This window comes from Bufo bufo, chromosome 1, assembly GCF_905171765.1.
Source record: "Bufo bufo chromosome 1, aBufBuf1.1, whole genome shotgun sequence".
Taxonomy (NCBI): domain Eukaryota; kingdom Metazoa; phylum Chordata; class Amphibia; order Anura; family Bufonidae; genus Bufo; species Bufo bufo.
In genome coordinates, this window is record NC_053389.1 from 609,441,666 (window position 1) to 609,464,282 (window position 22,617).

The 22,617-nt window shown below is 40.2% G+C and overlaps 1 protein-coding gene across 1 annotated transcript; it reads left to right on the forward strand.

Moving 5' to 3' along the window:
• The first annotated feature begins 1,211 nt into the window (after window positions 1-1,211).
• On the forward strand, window positions 1,212-21,781 carry LOC120985615 (death-associated protein kinase 2-like). The gene is made up of 4 exons (XM_040413646.1): window positions 1,212-1,513; window positions 6,598-6,687; window positions 17,411-17,494; window positions 20,684-21,781. Exons 1-4 carry the CDS (start codon window positions 1,496-1,498, stop codon window positions 20,762-20,764), a joined length of 273 nt encoding a protein of 90 aa, XP_040269580.1. The 5' UTR covers window positions 1,212-1,495; the 3' UTR covers window positions 20,765-21,781.
• The last annotated feature ends 836 nt before the right edge of the window (window positions 21,782-22,617 follow it).

Consider the following 22,617-nt stretch of genomic DNA (forward strand, 5'->3'; position numbering starts at 1 on the left):
AAACTGGTGGCAAGTGGCATCTTGGCAGCTGCACGCTTGACTTTTCTCAGTTCATGGGCAGTTATTTTGCGCCTTGGTTTTTCCACACGCTTCTTGCGACCCTGTTGACTATTTTGAATGAAACGCTTGATTGTTCGATGATCACGCTTCAGAAGCTTTGCAATTTTAAGAGTGCTGCATCCCTCTGCAAGATATCTCACTATTTTTGACTTTTCTGAGCCTGTCAAGTCCTTCTTTTGACCCATTTTGCCAAAGGAAAGGAAGTTGCCTAATAATTATGCACACCTAATATAGGGTGTTGATGTCATTAGACCACACCCCTTCTCATTACAGAGATGCACATCACCTAATATGCTTAATTGGTAGTAGGCTTTCGAGCCTATACAGCTTGGAGTAAGACAACATGCATAAAGAGGACGATGTGGTCAAAATACTCATTTGCCTAATAATTCTGCACGCAGTGTATGTTAACGTAGTGTGGCAATGTGAATAGTGATGGGTGCAGTAAAGTCCCGGGGAAGCATGAAAAAGGGGTGTTGTTTGCACCAGGAGCGTGTCACCAAGGGGCCCGGCCTTGGTGGAGTATGGGCCCTAGATATAGATATAGGTGGCCACCAAGTTAGTTGGTGGACACCAAGATAGTTTGCTTAACTGGCTCCAGCTAGTCCGGGGCGGGCTTTTACTGGGAACAGGCAATGTGTTGGGTGGGTGCCTGTTCCCCATGCTCCAGTCCGGAATTGTTGAATATGCCCATGTCCAGGGATGCTATTTAATCCTGTTGCTGGACTTGGGTGTGTCTCCCAGTCTAGGGGAAGGAGAGAGAGTCTTTGTGAAACAGAGTCCTGCTGGAGGCTCTGTACGAGTGGTCTCAGCCGGGTTGGCTGAGGGGCCACGGGGCTAGGTGCTTGCCGGAACATTGGGGGACGCCTGGGTGCAAGGATCACGAGGCTGGAGTCGGGAGGACTACTGGGCCACACTCCCCGATAAAGGTACTGGACTTGGGACCGTGTGTGAACGGTACTCTGTACAGCCAGGAACCTGATGGACATTGGACTGGGAAAGCTGCATGTTATAACCGTGTGTGAATGATGCTTTAGGTGAGTCAGGGATATACTTTGTTTAGTTAGAGCCCATCTGGGCAGGTGTTTATTTTGTATGATTTATGTTTGTTTTGCTAAGGTGCCAAATAAAAGCGATGTTTGGACCTTATACTTGGTGTCTGGCGAAGATACTTGTGTCAATGACCCCCGGAGAAGAGCTAACCCCCCACAGTAGATATATATCTCCAATAATAACATCGGGATGCCTTTACCGAGTATGAGAGGAGTGTTTTTGTTTTGCGAGAACTTGATAGGGATTGTAGATATCTTTATATCGGTAAATGTGAGGAAGGTATTTTGCATCAGATGACGATCCACGGGGATGAGAAACTTATTGGGAGATCACCCACTGTGATACAAAGAAGGAAGGCGGGAACCATTGAAGATCATTTGGGATGTATTCAGATATTGCGGTAATTTGGGATGAGGAGGATTTCTGATAAGTGATAAGAATAGGGTATTGTGGATAAAAGTTGTATATTTCATTGAGAGAAGCAATTAGTGAACATTGAATCGATAAGATGGGTCATGTGATTCTATGGGAGGTGGAGATAGAGTTACTGTAACAGTGTAGTGTAGCTCTATATACTTTTTCTCAAATAATGTTTTAGTGTTTCCATAGTCTGAGAGCCATAATTTTTTCAGTTTTTGGGCGATTATCTTGGGTAGGGTATGATTTTTGCGGGATGAGATGACGGTTTTATTGGCACTATTTTGGGGTGCGTGTGACTTTTTGATCGCTTGCTATTACAGTTTTTGATGTAAGGTGACAAAAAATTGCATTTTTGACACCGTTTTTATTTTTTTACGGTATTCACCTAAGGGGTTAGGTCATGTGATATTTTTATAGAGCAAGTTATTACGGACGTGGCGATACCTAATATGTATCCTTTTTTTATTTATGTAAGTTTTACACAATGATTTCATTTTTGAAGCAAAATAAATCATGTTTTAGAGTTTCCATAGTCTGAGAGCCATAATTTTTTCAGTTTTTGGGCGATTACCTTGGGTAGGGTATGATTTTTGCGGGATGAGATGACGGTTTTATTGGCACTATTTTGGGGTGCATATGACTTTTTGATCACTTGCTATTACACTTTTTGTGATGTAAGGTGACAAAAAATGGTTTATTTAGCACAGTTTTTATTTTTTACGGTGTTTATCTGAGGGGTTAGGTCATGTGATATTTTTATAGAGCCGGTCGATACGGACGCGGCGATACCTAATATGTATACTTTTTTTATTTATGTAAGTTTTACACAATAATATCATTTTTTAAACAAAAAAAAAGATGTTTTAGTGTCTCCATATTCTGAGCCATAGTTTTTTTTTTTTTTGGGCGACTGTCTCTGATAGGGGCTCATTTTTTGCGGGATGAGGTGACGGTTAGATTGGTACTATTTTGGTGGGCAAACGCCTTTTTGATCGCTTGCTGTTGTACTTTTTGTGATGTAAGGTGACAAAAAAATGGTTTATTTAGCACATTTTTAAATTTTTATTTTTTACGGTGTTCATCTGAGGGGTTAGGTCATGTGATATGTTTATAGAGCCGGTCGATACGGACGCGGCGATACCTAATATGTCTACTTTTTTTTTTCCTATTTTTTACCAATTTATTTTTTACTTTATTTGGGGAAAATGACGTTTTTGTTTATTTATTACTTGAAACTTTAAATTTTTTTGGTGGGGAAACTTTATTTTTTCAACTTTTTTTTACTTTATTTTTTGTCCCACTTTGGGACTTCAACTTTTGGGGGTCTAATCCCTTTTACAATGCATTCCAATACTTCTGTATTGGAATGCATTGGCTGTATGAGTAATACAATGTGTATTACTCATACAGCTTCCGGCCTGTGAGATCCAGGGGGCTGGATCTCACAGGCTCGTCACCGGAAGGCAGCGCAGATGCCTAAGGAAGGCATCGCGCTGCCTTCCATGCCATCGGGTCCCCCCTACAGCCGCATGGGGACCCGATAGCACCTCCGATCACTGCCGCCGCATAAGGTAAAAGCCGCAAACCGCAGGTCTGAATTGACCTGCGGTTGGCGGCGATCGCCGACACGGGGGGGTCACGGGACCCCCCACCCCCGGCTTTGTGACAGGATGCCCGCTGAATGATTTCAGCGGACATCCTGTTCCGATCACCGCCCGCAGCCCCGCAATCTAGTTTTAAACTTAGGACGTACCGGTACGCCCTGGGTCCTTAAGGACTCGGCAAACATCCTAAGTCCTTAAGGGGTTAACTGCAGACTGTCAGCTTTAATTTGAGGGTTCTTACATCTAAATCAGGTGAACTGTGTAGGAATTACAACAGTTTGCATATGTGCCTCCCACTTGTTAAGGAACCAATAGTAATGGGACAGAATCATAATCATAAATTAAACTTTCACTTTTTAATACTTGGTTGCAAATCCTTTGCAGTCATTTACAGCCTGAACTCTGGAACGCATAGACATCACCAGACGCTGGGTTTTTATGCCTGGTGATGCTCTGGCAGGCCTCTACTGCAACTGTCTTCAGTTCCTGCTTGTTCTTGGGGCATTTTCCCTTCAGTTTTGTCTTTAGCAAGTGAAATGCATACTCAATCGGATTCAGGTCAGGTGATTGACTTGGCCATTGCATAACATTTGACTTCTTTCCCTGAAAAAACTCTTTGGTTGCTTTTACAGTATGCTTTAGGTCATTGTCCATCTGCACTGTGAAGCGCCGTCCAATGAGTTCTGAAGCATTTGGCTGAATATGAGCAGATAATATTGTCCGAAACACTTCAGAATTCATCCTTTTGTCAGCAGTCACATCATCATCAATACAAGAGAACCAGTTCCATTGGCAGTCATACATGCCCACGCCATGACACTACCACCACCATGCTTCACTGATGAGGTGGTATGCTTAGGATCATGAGCAGTTCCTTTCCTTCTCCATACTCTTCTCTTGCCATTCTGGCCTTCCTGTTTTTGAGGCTCACCAATGGTTTATATCTTGTGGTGAACCCTCTGTATTCACTATGGTGAAGTCTTCTTTTGATTGTTGACCTTGACACACATACACCTACCTCCTGGAGAGTGTTCTTGATCTGGCCAACTGTTGTGAAGGGTGTTTTCTTCACCAGGGAAATAATTCTTCGGTCATCCACCACAGTTGTTTTCCGTGGTCTTCCGGGTCTTTTGGTGTTGCTGAGCTCATCGGTGCGTTCCTTCTTTTTAAGGATGTTCCAAACAGTTGTTTTGGCCACGCCTAATGTTTTTGCTATCTCTCTGATGGGTTTGTTGTGTTTTTTCAACTTAATGATGACTTGCTTCACTGATAGTGACAGCTCTTTGGATCTCATCTTGAGAGTTGACAGCAACAGATTCCAAATGCAAATAGCACACTTGAAATTAACTCTGGACCTTTTATCTGCTCATTGTAATTGGGATAATGAGGGAATAACACACACCTGGCCATGGAACAGCTGAGAAGCCAATTGTCCCATTACTTTTGGTTCCTTTACAAGTGGGAGGCACATATGCAAACTGTTGTAATTCCTACACCATTCACCTGATTTGGATGTAAATACCCTCAAATTAAAGCTGACAGTCTGCAGTTAAAGCACATCTTGTTCGTTTTATTTCAAGTCCATTGTGGTGGTGTATAGAGCCAAAAATGTTAGAATTGTGTCGATGTCCCAATATTTATGGACCTAACTGTATTTTTCTAATGTTATAACCATGAGAAAATCAGCTTTGAAATGAGCATGTATATCTTCAAAGTTATAACAATGCAAATACGGGCTGTAGAAATGCCCACAGTGACTTAAAAAAGGAGCAATCAAGCCAAGTCCACAGGTGCCCCATATGAAGTAGAGGCGAAACCCGGGTCGGGCGTTTGAGGAATGAATTTTAAATGAATGTTATTTTATGGATCTTGTGAGTACAATAAATTACTATATTTATACTCAGTTAGCGGGACTACATTATGTCGGGTCGTCTCTTCTTTTATTCTTAGGAGACTAGAGCATCGATTTATGTAAGAACCGAAGCAATATATCTGAGGAACTTTATCTGAAAGATACTGTTCGTTTACTCTGAATGTGAGCGCTACCTAAGCTTGAGCTGCGCAGTTTTCTTTCTTCTATACGTATTGGCTATTTGTGAAAGGTACCCACCTCACAATAAAAACCGCAGTGCAAAAGGAGAATACTGATTTGGGACTGCAGATTACTTTCCTTTTTTTTTTTTGTTTCACTGTTGTGTATTCGTTTTGTTAGTTGTTTTCTGTATTCTATTACTATATATTTAGGACAGCAGTATTGTCTGCTGCACTGTAGTATTTGATTCTGCTGGGGTGGCATTTTGTGCTACACTACGGTATTTACTGGCCCTGTCTACTTGAGTTGCCCCGTCTTTCGTCAAATTGGACCTGTCCACCCCGATAACAGAGCTGTCTGATTCCACTGCGTTCTCTGTATTAGTTCCGGTTCCAGCGGCTGTTGCGAGCATCTAATTTGTAGGGATGGCAGGTGTCAGACCATTCTGATGTTGATGACCTACATATCCTGATATCCACCAAAAAAAGCCTTTATTATTTACCATATTCAAGGCTAACTAGAATATAATACAGACTCCCGCATATGGTATCCAGCCTAACCTAACTCAATAAACTCTGATTTTGATTTTCTAAAATTAATTAGTAGACTTGAATGGTGCTAAATGCATGTATTGAAGTCTGTATGTAGTCTCTTAAAGGGTTTAGGGGTCACTTAGACAGCATACTGTATGTTGATAGAAGAGCAACTAAGACCGTGCAGTACTGGGGATGTGCACATGGAACTGAGCTGAACCAGCTGCTTCCTCAGGGTCAGAGATGAGGACAGGAAGCTAAGAATAATTTGTGGAATGTAATGTTCACAAAACCTATTTTTGTACAAGTTCTTTTACAGTACATTTTCTGTTCCTTTCTTTGGGTAGAAAGATTTTTTTTTTACTATTTACAGGCTTCTATCCACTCATAACTAATTGGAATATGTGGTATATATTTTCTGAAGGGGTTTATACCTGCAATCAATACTTAGGTCTCTTAGTCCAAATACAATATTTGTAATAAAGGCCTTTGTTTGCTTATTACTGCTACCACTGATGGACCCATATAGTATTATCACAGCTAAAAGTTGGTGTTTCTCTTACCTAACCAATTAGCAAATCCTTTATTCAACATATCATCAAACAATACAAAGCTTTTTTTCTAACCCTAATACAATTCTTCAATATACCTAGTCATACAGTATATAAAACATTGATTATCTATCTAACCTGTTAACTCCTGGAACTTGTACTTTATGTGCTGTGACTACTAGATCTTACTATTTCCCTGTATCTTCTCCACTTGATATATCTAGCTAATCAGTCCTTATGGAACCCTGATTATATTGCAGTGTTTGCAGCTACTTGTCTGACTAATATTTATGCTGGTTGTTTCCTCAATATAATTGATACTGATATCCATCTCTATCTCCCAGCCAAAAGATAAGCATCAGGTCCTGGTAAGAAAAAAGTCAATTATCAACCTGGAGAATTTAAGAAAGCAATATATTCGGAGGCGGTGGAAGGTAACAATATTTGACAATTGATAATTTATGTATAATATTTGACATTACTTGTTTTTTTATAGCTGTTACCTTTATGTATTAAAACAATATAGTCCAAAATATGACTTGCATTTGCAGCATTGTAGTGCTTTCATTGTTGCTGCTCAATATTATGGCCCCATACTGCAATGATCAAGACATGTCTCACACTGAATGCTTTATATGTTTATTATGGGTTGTTCTACTGAAGGTTGAGTTTAAAAGATCTTATGCACATTCAATAGCTGTTGGCTGTTGTGCATGTGTTTTCAAAGGGATAAAGCAGTTGTCAGACATGTCTGACCAAGGCTTAATTCCAGGGAGAACAAAAGGATTGCACGTTGAATATACTCATTCCTTCTCTACCTTGACATATTGGGGAAGGTGGGAGTAGTGAGCTCCCAGTTTGGAAACGGTGGGTTTGGCCAACAGTGGTCTAACCCGTACTAGTTTAGGTGACAAAATACAGTCGTAGTCTTTATATTCTTAAACCCTTTAATAACCGGGAAATTTTCAATTTTTTTAATTTTCATTTTTTACTCCCAGCCTTCCCAAAGCCATAACTTTTTTATTTTTCCATCATATGTTTGTTTTTGGCGGGGCAAGTTGTACTTTCTAACAGCACCTTTTACGGTTGCATACAATGTAGTGGGAAGCGGGGAAAAAATTCCAAAAGGGGTAGCATTATAAAAAAAAAAAACTATTCTGCCACAGTTTTGTGGGTTTTGTTTTTACAGCATTTCCTATGCAGTAAAACTGACCTGTTACTTTCTTTTTCTGGGTCAGTATGATTATAACAATACCACATATGTATAGTTTTTCTTGTGTTTTAATGCTGAAAAAAAATAAAAAGTTTTGGAAAAACACATTTTTTCTTTGCATCACCATGTTCTTACCCCCATATTTTTTGATTTTTTTAGGTGTGTGAGCGCTTATTTTTTGGCAGGGTGATCTGTATTTTTCATTGGTACCATTTTGGGGTGTGTGACTTTTTGATTACATTTTTTTGTGGTAGGTGAAGCAGGCCATTTTGAGTTTTTTTCTGTTTCAACATTTGCCATATCGGATAAATATCTTTATATTTGAATAGTACGAGTGTTTTCACACATGTCGATACTCATGATGTTTATTTTTTTAATTGTTTATGTACTGTTAATTTTTGGGAAAGGGGGTTGATTTGAATTTTTTGTACATTTTTTTTCTACACTTTTTTTTATAGTTGCCATAGGAACTATAACAAGAAATCATTCAATTGCTTCCCTCAGACACCAATGCATTAGCCTCTACTGTAGTTTCATTTGCCTTTGATTTCCTGTGGAGCCATGCAGATATTTGTTCTATCTTGCAGGCTTCATGCACAAGGCTCTGCTTTTCTCCCTAAGAAATGCAGAATTGCAGATTAAAGAACTATTTGTTGTAGTATAATACAACATATTGTATGCAGTTTTTTTCAAATGCTGACTTCACATTACAATGTCAGGCATCATAATAAACTCAATGTGCAATAAAAATGCTAATCATAACATATTTCTGATTCATTTCTTGATAAAACTGTTACAAAAAGATTATGGAAGTCAGCTAAGAACTTTTACAAGGTCCAGGCAACCATTGTAAAAGTGTACTGGTAATCCAGTCCACTACTTCTTGAACATATGGAGACACTGTGGAAGCACAATATTTAAAAGACTATTCAAAATTATATAATTTAATGTAAAACAGAAATCTCACAGAGGTTACACTATTGGACTTCCTTACTGTTTCCTTAAAGGGGTTCTCCAGGAATTAAAATGAAAATACTTAAATATTACTTTATTATAAATATATTCCCAAATGCCTTTTATTAGTTATAATAGTTCATTTTGTCTAGGGATCAATCATTAGGAGAAATAAAATGACCGCCATCCTAATAGTACACACAAAACCTGTCCTAATCACACAGGACAAGTTACTTCACAACACTGAGCTAAAGAGCTGACTCATCCTCCTCTCTCCTCTGCTTGTCAGGGATTATGATCCTGAATACAGCTGATAAAATCTTCAGTTGAATCTCTGTAAGAATGGAGTTCATGAGGAGACATGAAGTACCGAGAGGATGTACAGGACAGACTATGGTAATGTGGGTCTGTCGTAATGGAGACTTCATACAAGTTATGATGCTCATTATCCACACCCCCAGTGTCGGACTGGGCTGTCTAGGGCCCACCAGTAAAATTTATCTTGGGGGGGGGTCCCCATATGGATACATTCAAATATGACCTGCTCACACAGCAGAAGACAGCAAGAAGAAGCTACAAGGTCCCTGCAGCAACTTTAAGAAGGCATGTCCCTGTGGTAGTAAGTCTGCTGTGTTATGTGCCATATGTGTAGGGGTTGGGGGGGCTAAGGGTCCACCTTGCTCAGGGGCCCACCAGGGGATTCACCTGTACCCCTGTGGGCCAGTCTGAGCCTGCACACCCCTACCTCCTCTCTGTCCTTCATGTCTCCTCATTAACTCCATTCCTACAGAGATTCAGCTGAAGATCATATTAAACTATATTCAGGATCTTAACCCTTGACAAATAGAAGATGAGGCAGCTCTTTAGCTCACTGCTCTGAATAAACTTGTCCTGCTGTGTGATTAGGACAGGTTTTGTGTGTACTAATAGGATGGCGGCCATTTTATTTCTCTTAATGAATGCTCCATAGACAAAATGAGCCATTATAACTAATGAAAGTTATTTGGGAATATACTTATAATAAAGTAATATTTACGTATTTTCATTTTCTTAATTCCCGGAGAACCCCTTTAACTCCCTTTCTTTTTCAATCAAATTGTTTTTATTATTCAAATAAAATTGGCATATTACAAGACAGTTTGTGTCTACAATTTTCTGTTTTTTTCCCCCCTCCACATCCCATATACAAAGAATTGTATAAAACATTATCACATATCCAAATACTTGGTACATCTCCAACCATTATTGTACATAGTATATATACCAAAAAAGAAAAACAATTGCAGAATTATTTGACTGTTTAGACCCAACAATCCCCTCCCCCCCCTCCCCTCCCCCAACTACCTGGCCCCCTTCCCCCCCCACAGATCTGAGCATGAATTCTCAAGACCTTATTATATTACGACATGAGTGTGAGACAACCATTCATTCCACAACTTCTCAAACTTCTGAGGACAACCTCTCCTAACAAACACTCCCCTCTCTAAAGTCAACATATCATGCACCTTTCTCACAAATTCCTCCACTGTTGGCGGACTCCCCTGGATCCACCTAAAAGCAATCAACTTCCTGGCCACATACAATAGTCTCCCAACTGCCACCTTGACAGCCTCTCCCCCACCAATCTCCTTCACATATCCCAGCACACAGATCTTTGGGTCCTTCTGCACCCTCAACTCCAGGTTACGATTAATCAAAGTCAACACCTCATCCCAGAAACTACTTAACACTGGACATGACCGAAGCATATGAAACAGATCGGCACCCTCCACCATGCATTTTGGACAATTCTCATCAGTTCTAACACCGATTTTCCGTAAAAACACTGGAGTTTTGTAGACTCTGTGGATGATAAATAGTTGTGACAACTTGCCCTGTTCACTTACAGACACTCTAGGGACTGCCTCCAATATATCTTCCCTCTGATCCTTAGAGATGTCCCCCAGATCCTTTTCCCATTTCCTCATCCTTGTAAGAGGGAATCCTATCAAAAATATGTCTAGAAGCAGAGTATACACCTGTGATATCAGACCTCTCTTTCCTCCAGCTGGAAGAACCAGTTTATGGACCACATCCATTTTTGCTATAATGCAACCCTTCCTCATCGTGACATCATAGGCGTGTCTCAGTTGCAAATATTGATAGAACCACACTTTAGGAATGTTGAATTCCTGCTGTAGGCCTTGAAATGATTTAAATACATTAATCTCGATCAATTGACCTATCCTCATTACTCCATGGGATTCCCAATTCCGGACTCCTGATAGAGAAATGAATTCTGGCATCAAGTTATTGTTCCATACTGGGGAAAGCTCACCTACCCCACCAACACCCCTGATCAATTTCACCTTTGCCCACACTTTTTTCATAAGCTCTATAAGCGTTGCTTTCTCTCTCCCCCCATGCATCCCTGCACCCTCCAGAATACCCATAAGGTCCCTACTACCCAACCAGTGTTGCAGTATCTTCCCCGTCACATCTGGTAGCTGAAATTCCATCCAACCCTTAAAATGTTGACACTGAGAGGCTAAGAAATAAATCCAGGCATTAGGGACAGCCAAACCACCTTCAGACTTAGGATATTGCAGCGTCTCCAGCTTAATCCTAGCTTGACCATATTTCCAGATAAGATCTCTGAATATCGAATGTATTTTCCTAAATCTCTCAAATGGGATCCATACAGGGGCATTATTCAATATGTATAGTAACTGAGGCATCATTACCATTTTTAAGAGATTCACTCTGCCCACCACCGACAAAAAGAGTCTACCCCATGTCCTTGCCTTCAGCCTAAAAGTATTTAGCAAAGGAGTTAAATTAAGTTCTTCAAAATCCAGCAATCTAGGTGTTATATATAGCCCCAAATATTTAAACTTGCCCACCCAGGGTATCAAACTATCTGCCTGCGCACCAGAGAGTGCCTGACCGTCTACCGGCATCAAGGCAGACTTCTGCCAATTTATCCGGAGCCCAGAGAAGCCACCAAATCTATCTATTAAAGCCATGGCTGCATCCAAAGAGCCCCCAGTGTCACCCAGAAATAACATAGTGTCATCAGCATACATTGCCACTTTATTTTGCGTCTCACCATATCTAAACCCCACAATATGAGGTGACAGGCGGATAAGGGCTGCAAGTGGTTCAATTGCTAGAGCAAACAATAAGGGTGACAATGGGCACCCCTGTCTGGTGCCTCTGGTCAAAGAAAAGCTATCTGACAGCCCCCCATTAGCTCTGATTCTTGCCTTTGGGATTAAATACAACACCTTCACCCACTGAATGAACCGAGCACCAAAGCCCATAACTCTCAAGGTTTCCCATAGGTAGTTCCATTCAACACTGTCGAACGCCTTGGCGGCGTCTAACGCAAGTAAGGCCCTATCTCCTCCATTATCCTTTAACTCCCTTTCTAATCAGTCATCCCCCTCAACTGGGAAAGAGACTTGGGAATCACCTTCACTCCAGAACAGAAAGACTATCTCTTCACACTGACGCATAAGACCTCAATAGCTAGCAAAACTCAGGAGGTGGGCTTTACGGTCCTCTCCAGGTGGTATAAGGTGCCCTCTAAACTTCACTCACTCTTTCCAACCACCTCCCCATTTTGTTGGCGGTGCGGAGGGGATCGAGGGACAATTTTACATATCTTTTGGGAGTGTCCTGTGCTTGCCAGCTATTGGGCGGAGGTATGGAGCATATCCTTTAAATTCACTTCTCACATTCTCCCTAAAACACCTGCCTCTTTTCTGCTTTTATCATAGTGAGATCCCTCTAACCACCTGTGGGACATCATTTGGTTAATGCCGCGAGGACATGTATTCCCCTGTCTGTGGAAACAGACATCGGCCCCCACAACAGCTCTCTGTTTTAGTAAAATCCAGGAGATCATGAGAATGGAGGACCTTACCGCCTCTATGAGGGGCACACACGCCAAATTTTATAAAATATGGCGACATTGGATTTTATTCCAGGGCTCTATTAGCCGTGTGGACCTGGAGCCCTTCCCTCTTTTTTTTCTCCTCCTGTGTTCCCTCTCTTCCCTTTCCTTATCTTCCTTTTCTTCTATACTTTTTCTAGTCTATTTCCCCTTCTCCATTCATAGCCTTAGGCTTTATTTAATATGGTTTTACAACATTTAGTTGACCTTTTCCAGGCAATGAGTATTGATGTGTAACCAATATGCCTATTCAGTGATACTTGGTATTTACTTATGCTTACAGACGAGAACTTACAGTGTTTACCTTGTTTTCAGAAAACTTTAAGAATTTACAAAAATAAATAAATAATAAAATTATGTTGATTCCCTCAAGACTGATATTGTCTGATTGGTGAGGTTCGACCACCCAGTACCCCTACCACAGTTTGAAGTCGCTGTGGCACTGAGACAAGCTCTGTGGCCTCTTCATTGTATACCAAGCACAACAACGTCCATTGCTTGGTATTGTAGCTCAGTCACATTCCTGATGATGGGTCATCATTATTTAACTCCTATAAAACCTATATCTTCCCCAAAGTGGTGACATGACTAGCAAGAGTTAACAACAGACAATTACAGTGTGCTACCATTTAATGAAATTGTGTACACTTATGTTTACTACTAATGCTATTTCTTTAGGTTCAGATAGACTGATGTTGCCTGTAGCTCACACTTTTATGTTATGTGTGAAAACGCTATTGCATTAAATTCAGTTTTTCAGTATACAATCTGAGATAATTTTAACAGGCATAACAGCTTTAACAATTAAAAGAAGAAAACTGTGCCAAGTGCAAATGAGTAGTGCCGTGCCCCACCCTGAGATAATGGATAATTGCTTTTACTCATAGTTAATAACCAGAAAGATTAAATTCTGCTTATATCTGTATATCAAAAGTGAAATGTCATCCTTATTTCTGAGAGACAAATCTATGAAAAAGCTGAATAGATTCAAAGGGTTAAACAAGTTGTAATTATTAATAAGGGTATAACATAATGTGGCTCCATGCCATAGGGGCTTATTCTAGTGCTGTGGTATTCTCACAAATCCAGGCCTGTTTGAATGGCTCCCTCCCATTTCCTGTAATTAAAGGTACATTTACTTTATATATCAAATTAAATGTCTGCAATTTTCCCACTTTATCAACAGTTCTAAGTAGCAAATCCAGGCATTTAAGTGAATTGTTATACTCTAGTACATTACCTTATATGACATACAGTTCATCACTTACTGGAACTGTTTTTTAAGGTGGTTGAGCAGCAGTGACCACATTACTTTGCTGACAGCCGATATAATTAAGTACTATAGAAAAGAATGTGAATATATTTCACAACCAAAAGTACATTGAAGTTCATAAAATCAGCAGTAAAACATCATTTCTTCGTGTGGGAAATAAGAAACTAGGCAGAGGGGGCTGACAGATGCTTATTTTCTTCTCCTAGTTGAAAAAACAGACAGACATTCTCAGCCGAGCACTGTTCATCTAGTGTTGTCCACTAGCACTAGGTGAGGGTCATCCACTCGACAAACCATAATCCAATAGTTCAGTGATTCCCAACCTGATTACAGTGTGGTAAACCAAATAGACACTGGGGTGGGTCATTGCACAGGGGGCTAACAAGATACCACTTGATAAATGATCCCCACTGTCTTTGTAGATAAGTTTAGTAGAGAAAAATGCCTCTTTCTCCACCATCCTTCACTAATCATTCACTCTTAAATCTGTTTTGAGAAACAAGAGGGATTATCAGTTTACTGAGGTTCCGATTACATGCTGCCCATAGAAGTCTATGGAAACAGGAGGGAGAGAGCGAAGCAGCAGTACAGTGAGAGAGATTGAGAGACAGACACAGATGCTGCTGAAAGCTTTAGGTTTTCTTATCCCTATGCTGGAGCTACACTGCTCAGTGCTATTGTAAAATGTCCTTTGTGCTGCAGCTGCTTCTGAGAGTGTCGTACAGAGAGATAGGGGAGATAGGTCTCCTCTCCTATGTGTGCTGTGCATGGGAGGTGTTATAGCAGCTAGTCTTATCCCACAAACTCAGGAAGATTTGACAGAGATAAAGCCTGTAGGTCAGGGATCAGCAACCTCCGGCACTCCCGCTGTTCTAAAACTATAACTCCCAAAATGTTCCACTCACTTCTATGGGAATTACAGAAATAGCCAAGCAAGCATGCATGCTGGAAATTGTAGTGGCACATCAGCTAGAGTACCAAAGGTTGCTGACCTCTGCTGTAGGTGAAAACACCAATGACAAATGCAAGGGATATAATGGCCAGAAATTGTGCACACACATGACAGCTTTTGCTGAAAAATCTAAAATGACAGGTCTGCTTTATGTTTGTCTTTTTTTCCTTGGTAACCTTAGTATAAGGTAGGGTGAAGCATTTTATAATTTTTGAGATTTTGGCTAATATCTGTTGAAATCTTCTCCTGCACCCATGGCAGGTATCCATGAGCAGGCCGGGTTTGCCACCCCTGCTGGAAAAGTGACAGTTTTTGCTGCTGCCCTCTTCTGAGGAACCCTTGTCAGGAATCATTGTATTAGAAAATGACCAAAAAGTGTGATCTGTATCTAATGTGCTATCAATCATCTTCTGTGGTGATGTACACTATACAAAATGTACAGTACTGTATAAGGAGTAGTACAATTTGGCTCTAAAAGCAGAACTTCACTATAAATAAGACCTGTCATCAGCTTTACAAAATAAATATTTTGTTTAATTGCTGCAATATTATGTCTGTTTTTGTTTTTTTTGTTGTTTTTTTTAATTCCACTTGGATTCCCTCCTCCCTTTCTTTTGCTGCCCCATTGTGGGAATTACCTGTGGTTTACTATCGGGATGGCTCCAGTGATGGAGTCTGCATAGTCATTCTGATACATATTTGGATGTGCAACTTCCTTCTTTAGTGCAAGCCCTGCTTTCTGTCCGTATTGATTTTGCATATATGTTTTTGGACTATTAGTCTAGCACTCCATGATTTGTTTTGTGAGCCTTCTCTTATTGTTTTCATATTCATTCTGTCTGGTCATTGCGGACAGTGTCATACCAGCCATGCTCATCACTAGGAGATTGTTCTATTTACCTTGTTGTACAGCTGTAGCTTCTGTTCTGCCTCCTCAGTGTACCCGCTGGGTCGTCTGCGCTATTTTGACATCTTCTGCTCTTATTCCCGGTGATGCTTTAGTCTGAGGTCTCTGACCAGTTGGCTTCTATATTTTGCGAGACCGCACAATGTACAGTTCATTCTGGGTCAAAAACATCAAACTGAAGCATTGCTGGAAGAAGAAGAGGATGATAGCACAGACAAGGCAGTGGGACGTGGAAGAGACAAACCAGATGCTGCAGCATGACATCAAGGTAAGTAGAACAATCCTCTTACAGATCAACATAGCCGGTCTGATGCTGTTCACAATGATTGGACAGTGTCAGAGTGAATATTCAGGCTCCACCTCTAGAGAATCACTGTATAGCCACAGTGAATTACCTTATAGGGTGGGAAAAGAAAGGGGGGACATATATTAGGAACAGGGGGGTCCATTCGGAAAAAACACAGTACTAAGGGGGACGTGGCAATTAAACAAGGTACACATATTTTATGAATCAAAGACAGGTCCATTTTATGACTGCAGACTATTTTGGATTTGGATTGCATTTCAAAGTTATAAAAAAAAATTATAACCGTATTACAGCTTTTTTTTTTTTGCTGTATTATTGAGTGGCACCAATATATAATAACTTTGATTCTTTTTTTTTTAGTTAAAGAGAACCTGTCACCGGGATTTTGTGTATAGAGCTGAGGACATGGGTTTGCTAGATGACCGTTAGCACATCCGCAATACCCAGTCCCCATAGCTCTGTGTGCTTTTTTTGTGTAAAAAAACTATTTCATACATATGCAAATTAACCTGAGATGAGTCTTGTACGTGAGATGAGTCAGGGATAGGACTCATCTCAGGTTAATTTGCATATTTATCAAATCGGTTTTTTTTACACAATAAAAGCACACAGAGCTATGGGGACTGGGTATTGCGGATGTACTAGCGGCCATCTAGCAGCCCATGTCCTCAGCTCTATACACAAAATCCAGATGACAGGTTCCCTTTAACAGCGTGAAAAACACAGCAGTTCCGCCATTTTTTTTGTTTTGTTTTCTTTTTATGGCTGTCACCATGCGGCATATGTGACATAATAACTATATTCTGTGTGTCGGTAAGGTTACATCAATACCAAATTTATATATTTTTTATGTTTTTCTGGTTTTGCACAATAAAAACTTTGGGGGTCATTTATAATGTGAAATAAGCCACTTTTTGCCATACTTTTGTTCCCGATCCGGTCACAAAGGGGATTTGTGGCCGAATATGTGACATTTCCCCGCTCACCCCACTTTTCCAAGGTGGCGGAAAAAGGGGGGATGTTATGGGCATTTTCTAAGCGGGTTTTTGCCGTATAAAATGACTATGCCTCTACATAACTTTTCAAGTTTCAAGCGCCAGCGGACATGGACTAAGACCGGCGTCTAAATCACCGGTCTTAGTAAATGTCCCCCTTTATTCTTAAATAATCAACATCGACTGCAGCATCTAAAAGGTTAAGCACCCAGGATAGAGGTTAACTTCAATCCTAGCAGTGACAGCAGGGTGCCAGCTATATACTACGGCTGGCATATGCAAGTGATGGCATGGGCACAGCTCCTGAGTCCACATCATACTTGCAATGACATAATAGTAATGCTCTGCACAGGAAGTCATGTAGAAAAGCAAATATATGTCTACAGGGATTACAAAAAAGAATGAAATATATATAGATTTAAGATGCCTGGAAGGTAACCACCAGCATCATTGTGATCTTGCCAGTTGATGCACTCTTGGTACCCATTCTTTTTTCTTTAATAGGTCATCCCCATATACCCCATATGGCATTATTGCATGTAATGTACATTTGAAAAGATTCCTTATTGCCTAATAATTTGACGATTGGTTCAACGTAATATGCATTTTCTCTCCTCAGCTTTCTTACAGTGTGGTATCGCTTTGCAATCACCTGCGTCGCTCCCTTAAGAATAAAGTTCTTGACGAAGAAAAGATTGCACTGGTAATTCCATTTTATATCATGTGTACTACAGACATTTATAGAATGAAGGCTGGCAGCAGACATCAATACTGTATGTCTCCATCAAAATTTGTATCCAGGGGAATGTATTTTTTAACAATAATCTCTACTTCTATGGCAAGCGAGAGCCATGAGCCAAAGGTCATCCCAACCTTTTCCAGCCATTACCCTTCATGTGAACACTACTCCAACACTTGTCTTGCGTCATCATAGTCATATAAGCTGCAGGACACATTAGGTGACAGATTGTTTTACACCAGGGGTGCACAACTTGTGGCCCAGGGCCCACGTGCTGCTTGCAGTGCCATTTTATGTGGTCCAAACCATCTGGTCACAGACATAATTGTTTGTGTCTGGTGGCTGCATAGCATGTCAGCAAGGCCAAGTAAGTACTTAGGTGCACTGTGTGGCTGTCTCTTGAATCTCCATATATTGTCAGAATGGTAGGATCCCGGACGTTAAGGAGGGATCCACATGGGATTAGGGTCATCCCTATGTCGGTTCCCTTGATAGTTTTGGCGGGAATACTTCCCGCCATTTTTAGTGTTGCCATCTCCGGGTAGATTGCCTGGGATGGCAAGATGGATTTGATTGGGGTTGCCAAAGCTTGGGCAATTTTGCCATGGTGTGGCAACCTTATTCTATTGGTCAAAAGTTTGGCCAATGACAGTGCTGGATATTCCTTTTTCTGTTGCCTTGGTGACATGGCTGTGATTGGTTATGGCTTAGGGGCTTGAGGGAATAAATATGCGGGCACAGCAGAAGCTGGGACGTTACATCATCTGAGAAGAAAAGAAGATCGTCGCTGCCCCGCCCGCCCTCCCAATATGTTGTTTTTTTTTTCCGTTTTTTTCAGGTCAGGGCTTTTGTTTAATTTGAGCTTGAGCTTATGGCTGAGCTTGTGTATTGTTTTTTTATCAGAGTTTAAATGAATGTGTCTAAATTGAGTTCTGAATGTTATTTATTTATTAATTAATAAAGGCCATGGCAAATTTATGAAAAAAATTATTTCCAAACAAAAGTGATTGGTTTCAGTGCTTTTATTTATATTCTTAATGATATTGTAAAGTAGTGGTATGACCTTTTATCCGATGGAAGTCTCCGGACCCCAGTGTGGAAATCCCCATAAATATCTTCATTATAGTTATATTATAGTTTGGAGATAATGGATAGCTGCACTGCATGATCTTTTTCTTCCTGGAGTGTGAACGAAAGAGAAGGGAACTCCTATTCTCCCAATACGTGGGAGTCCTGGAAGTGGAACCAGCACCTGTCAGACATTATTGGCATATATTTTACCGCTTTATGTTTTATTGTGACTCTTGAAATTTTTTCAGTCTATCATTGTGGCCTTTAAACAGAATAGGTTCTTTTCTAGGCTATATAAAGCAATGGGGGAATTACTGGGTTATTATGTCACTTTTTAAGTTTGCAAGCCTTCCCAAACGTGAAACACGTGCCTTTTACTTGAAAGTATCTAATTAAAAAGTTAATTATAAACCACTTTTAATTACTCGAGAAAGAAAACACCCACACATCTTCTGGTCTATTAGTGACTGTTCCATGATATTCTGCAGAATTTGTTTTTATCCTTTGTTATTCATTTTTTCAGGCCTTAAAGGGGACCTAAACCTTTGCTGAAACCACAAAGGTGCAGCAGTGCTTCTCAGAGAACTCTGTGCCACTGGGTTTTATCAACTCTGCTTAGCTTTTCCAGCATGTGGAGTACGGATTCATAAAAGTTATTTGGGATCCGTACTACATTTCTCTACTGTAGAAGTGAACGCTCATTAAATATTGTATTTTTAATTGTAATTTTTATTGTCATTTCAATAATACATACACAAAGTTGAACGCAAGTTGTAGCATAATGAAGGTGATATATCCAGAGTGGAAAATAGAAAAAATAGAAGACGAAAAAAAGAATTCCTGCCAATAGCTATCTCAAGAGCTATATGTTAACAACAAAAGACAATACTTGAAACGAAAGACTGCAATAATTGGGAGAGGGAAGTAGTAGACAGAGAGAGTACGATTAGGCGCACATTGTGGAAACATTTAGAGTCACAACATTTGTACAATAGGGGTTCATATCAGCAAGTTGGTAGTATCAAATAATTATTCCATGGGGACCACACGCTATCACAGAAGTCCACCTTGAGAGAAGAGCAGTAAGATATTCCAGACTGCACACCTCTTTTATCCAGTACCATAACTCATGTCTAGTAGGGTCTGATGGCCCAACTTTGAGCTATGATGCATCTAGCTGTGCTGAGAATTTGAAAAATTAATTTAGTGTAACCTCCACGCAAATAAACAGGAAGAATGTTAAAGAGGTAGCTAAGGAGGTCAAGGGGTAGGTCTATCCTTAATGCATGGCTGATAAGCCTCTTTACTTCATTCCAAAATGGACAAGTCAATGGAGACTTAAGTTATGGAGAATGCTCGGCATATGATACCAGAACGTAAGGAATTTAGTTTTGATATGTAACACACCCCAGTGATGAGCCATATTCTGGTTCAAAGTCTCAGCTAGGGATGATAATGTGGGGGAGGTGGCAGCTGGTGCTACAGGTGCGTGGCCGGTTTCCACAGCAGTCCATGTGTTTACATATTGATGTAGTATAAGTAGGCAGTGAGAGTGGACTATAAGCGGGTCTTAGGGAGACTGGAAAGTAGGTCTTAGGGAGAGGCTCCAACAAACCACCACCAACAGCCACATTCTCCTAAAATCAGGGAGTATTAGCATCCGGAGTACAAAGGAACCACCATTGCTATTCTAAATGTTGGACTGTGTTTGTGTAAGAACTGTGGCTCTCACCTAAGATAAACTGTTGCATTATTGCTACCCACAAATGGCCAGAGTATCACTCCAGATTAGGCAGCTGAATTGACCCCATGTACCTCAGTAAAGTTCACAGTTATTGCAGCACCTCCTGTCTCTGCATTAATTATTTACTTCTTGATAACACCTTCACTACACAATATTATAGATACACTGACAGACAGTAATTCTTTAAAATAATCAAAAGTTTAAAAATGGAGCTTTAGATTACCTACAATAGTGGGTAGGCAATGGTCCTACTGTCGTAGGAGAATAATTATTATAGGACATACATGAATGAGATATGTCAGAGCATGAAGTTAATGTTCTTATGTGTTTCATTTCAGAGAAATTGTGCAAGTGATGTTGAGGATGAAACAGAAAGAAGGCAAGTGATTCAAACCAGAAGAAGAAGCAGCGTATCCTGAGTGCCTTTTATTTGGAAGTGGAGTATAGTTCCTGAAGGTCAGCCAGTGCCCCTGCTTATGGACTATGCGGAATGCTGTGCATTCAGATTATACTGGCTAATAGGTTCAGATTTATACTACACTTTTACATCCCTACAGGAGACCATGAGTCAAGGAACCATAACTGTATGTTCTATGTTGCCCTATACTCATTAACTATAAAGGACTTGCATTAGCAGGAAAGTTTACATTAGAGTGATGGCCATGCTCTACCAAATGAACTGGGGACATAGCAGTAGCTTTATTATAATTGATGGCATCATTTACATTGCTATGTTTCTATGTAAAAATGTGTTGTTTTTTCTTACATCATTTGAATAGTTTATATTGCTTTAAGCTTGTAAATACAGAAAGCCAGCATCACCAGATCTGTATGTGAGTATATGCTGTGAAGCTTGCCTCTGGACAGGTTAATTTTTTAATGGCCGGTTACTGTAACCGAGTTGATTGAGAATTGCATTCCATGAGTGTACTATTAGCAATCATATGTGCTTTTTCAGAACAAGATTTCTGTTTGTAATATAGCCAATAGTACAGCTGTGTCCGGATAGATTTTGTCTTGCACTAAGTAGGACAGACTCCATATCTGTCGGATGAACTGTTGTGTAATATGTGCCTTTTACGGTCTCAGTCCTTAATGTTAGACTTCACTTTGCCTTTTGTATACATAATGTTTACTTTCTGGTTTCTAGTTCAGTAATTTTTTTAGGAATCCGAAAATAAAAAATAAAGCTTCCATTTATATTTTGAGATCCATTCACCTTTAAATAAAGTGCAAACAGCAACACAGTTTATGCTTGTGTGAACCTGGTCTCATACAGATTTTCAGTGGCAATGGATGGAAAAACATTGTATTAACTTTTACTATTTTACTACATGGCTGGGAACAAGACACTACTGAAAGTAAACATCCATTATATGGATTCACATTGACGTAGCAAACTTGCTATTTTCTTAACCTTGCTTATCAGGTGTGCACTATTAGGCCTCATGCACACGACCGTTGTTGTGTTCCGTTCCGCAAAATGGGGTTCCGTTGTTCCGTGATCTGTTTCCGTTTTTGTTTCCGTGTGTCTTCCTTTATTTTTGGAGGATCACCAGACATGAAGGAAAGTAAAAAAAGTCTAAGTCAAGTTTTCCATGCAAATGATAGGGTGAAAACGGACGCGGACGACAATCTGGTGTGCCGCCGCATTTTTTCACGGTCCCATTGACTTGAATGGGTCCGCGAACCGTTTTCCGTGAAAAAAATAGGACAGGTTATATTTTTTTGACGGACTAGAACCACGGATCATGGACGCGGATGACAAACGGTGCATTAGCCGAGTTTTCAACTGACCCATTGAAAGTCAATGGGTCCACAGAAAATCACAAAAAACGGCACAACGGACACGGAATAAAACAACGGTCGTGTGCATGAGGCCTTAACAGTATGAATGCTAATGCTGGTCTTTGTTATGGTGTACTCACATGTGGCTAATTTGTTGCAGATATTTGTGGGTTCCATTCACTTGACTGTGGTCGCATGCGCATGGATTTCTGCATGCTTCATTCAGATGAATGAGGCAATCACAGAAATTTCCGCAAGAATTCAGCCACATGTGATGAAAATTCCCTTCAGCATTCATTTTATTTATCTGCACCCTCTGAATGGTTGTGGTTCTGACAACAGTTAAGATTTATGGGGAGTTGGAAGAGAGAGGTGTCAGGTAAAAAAGCTTTAGTAAGCTAATGTATATGCCATTGTGGTCACGTACAATATTGTTTATATATATATATACACTGCTCAAAAAAATAAAGGGAACACAAAAATA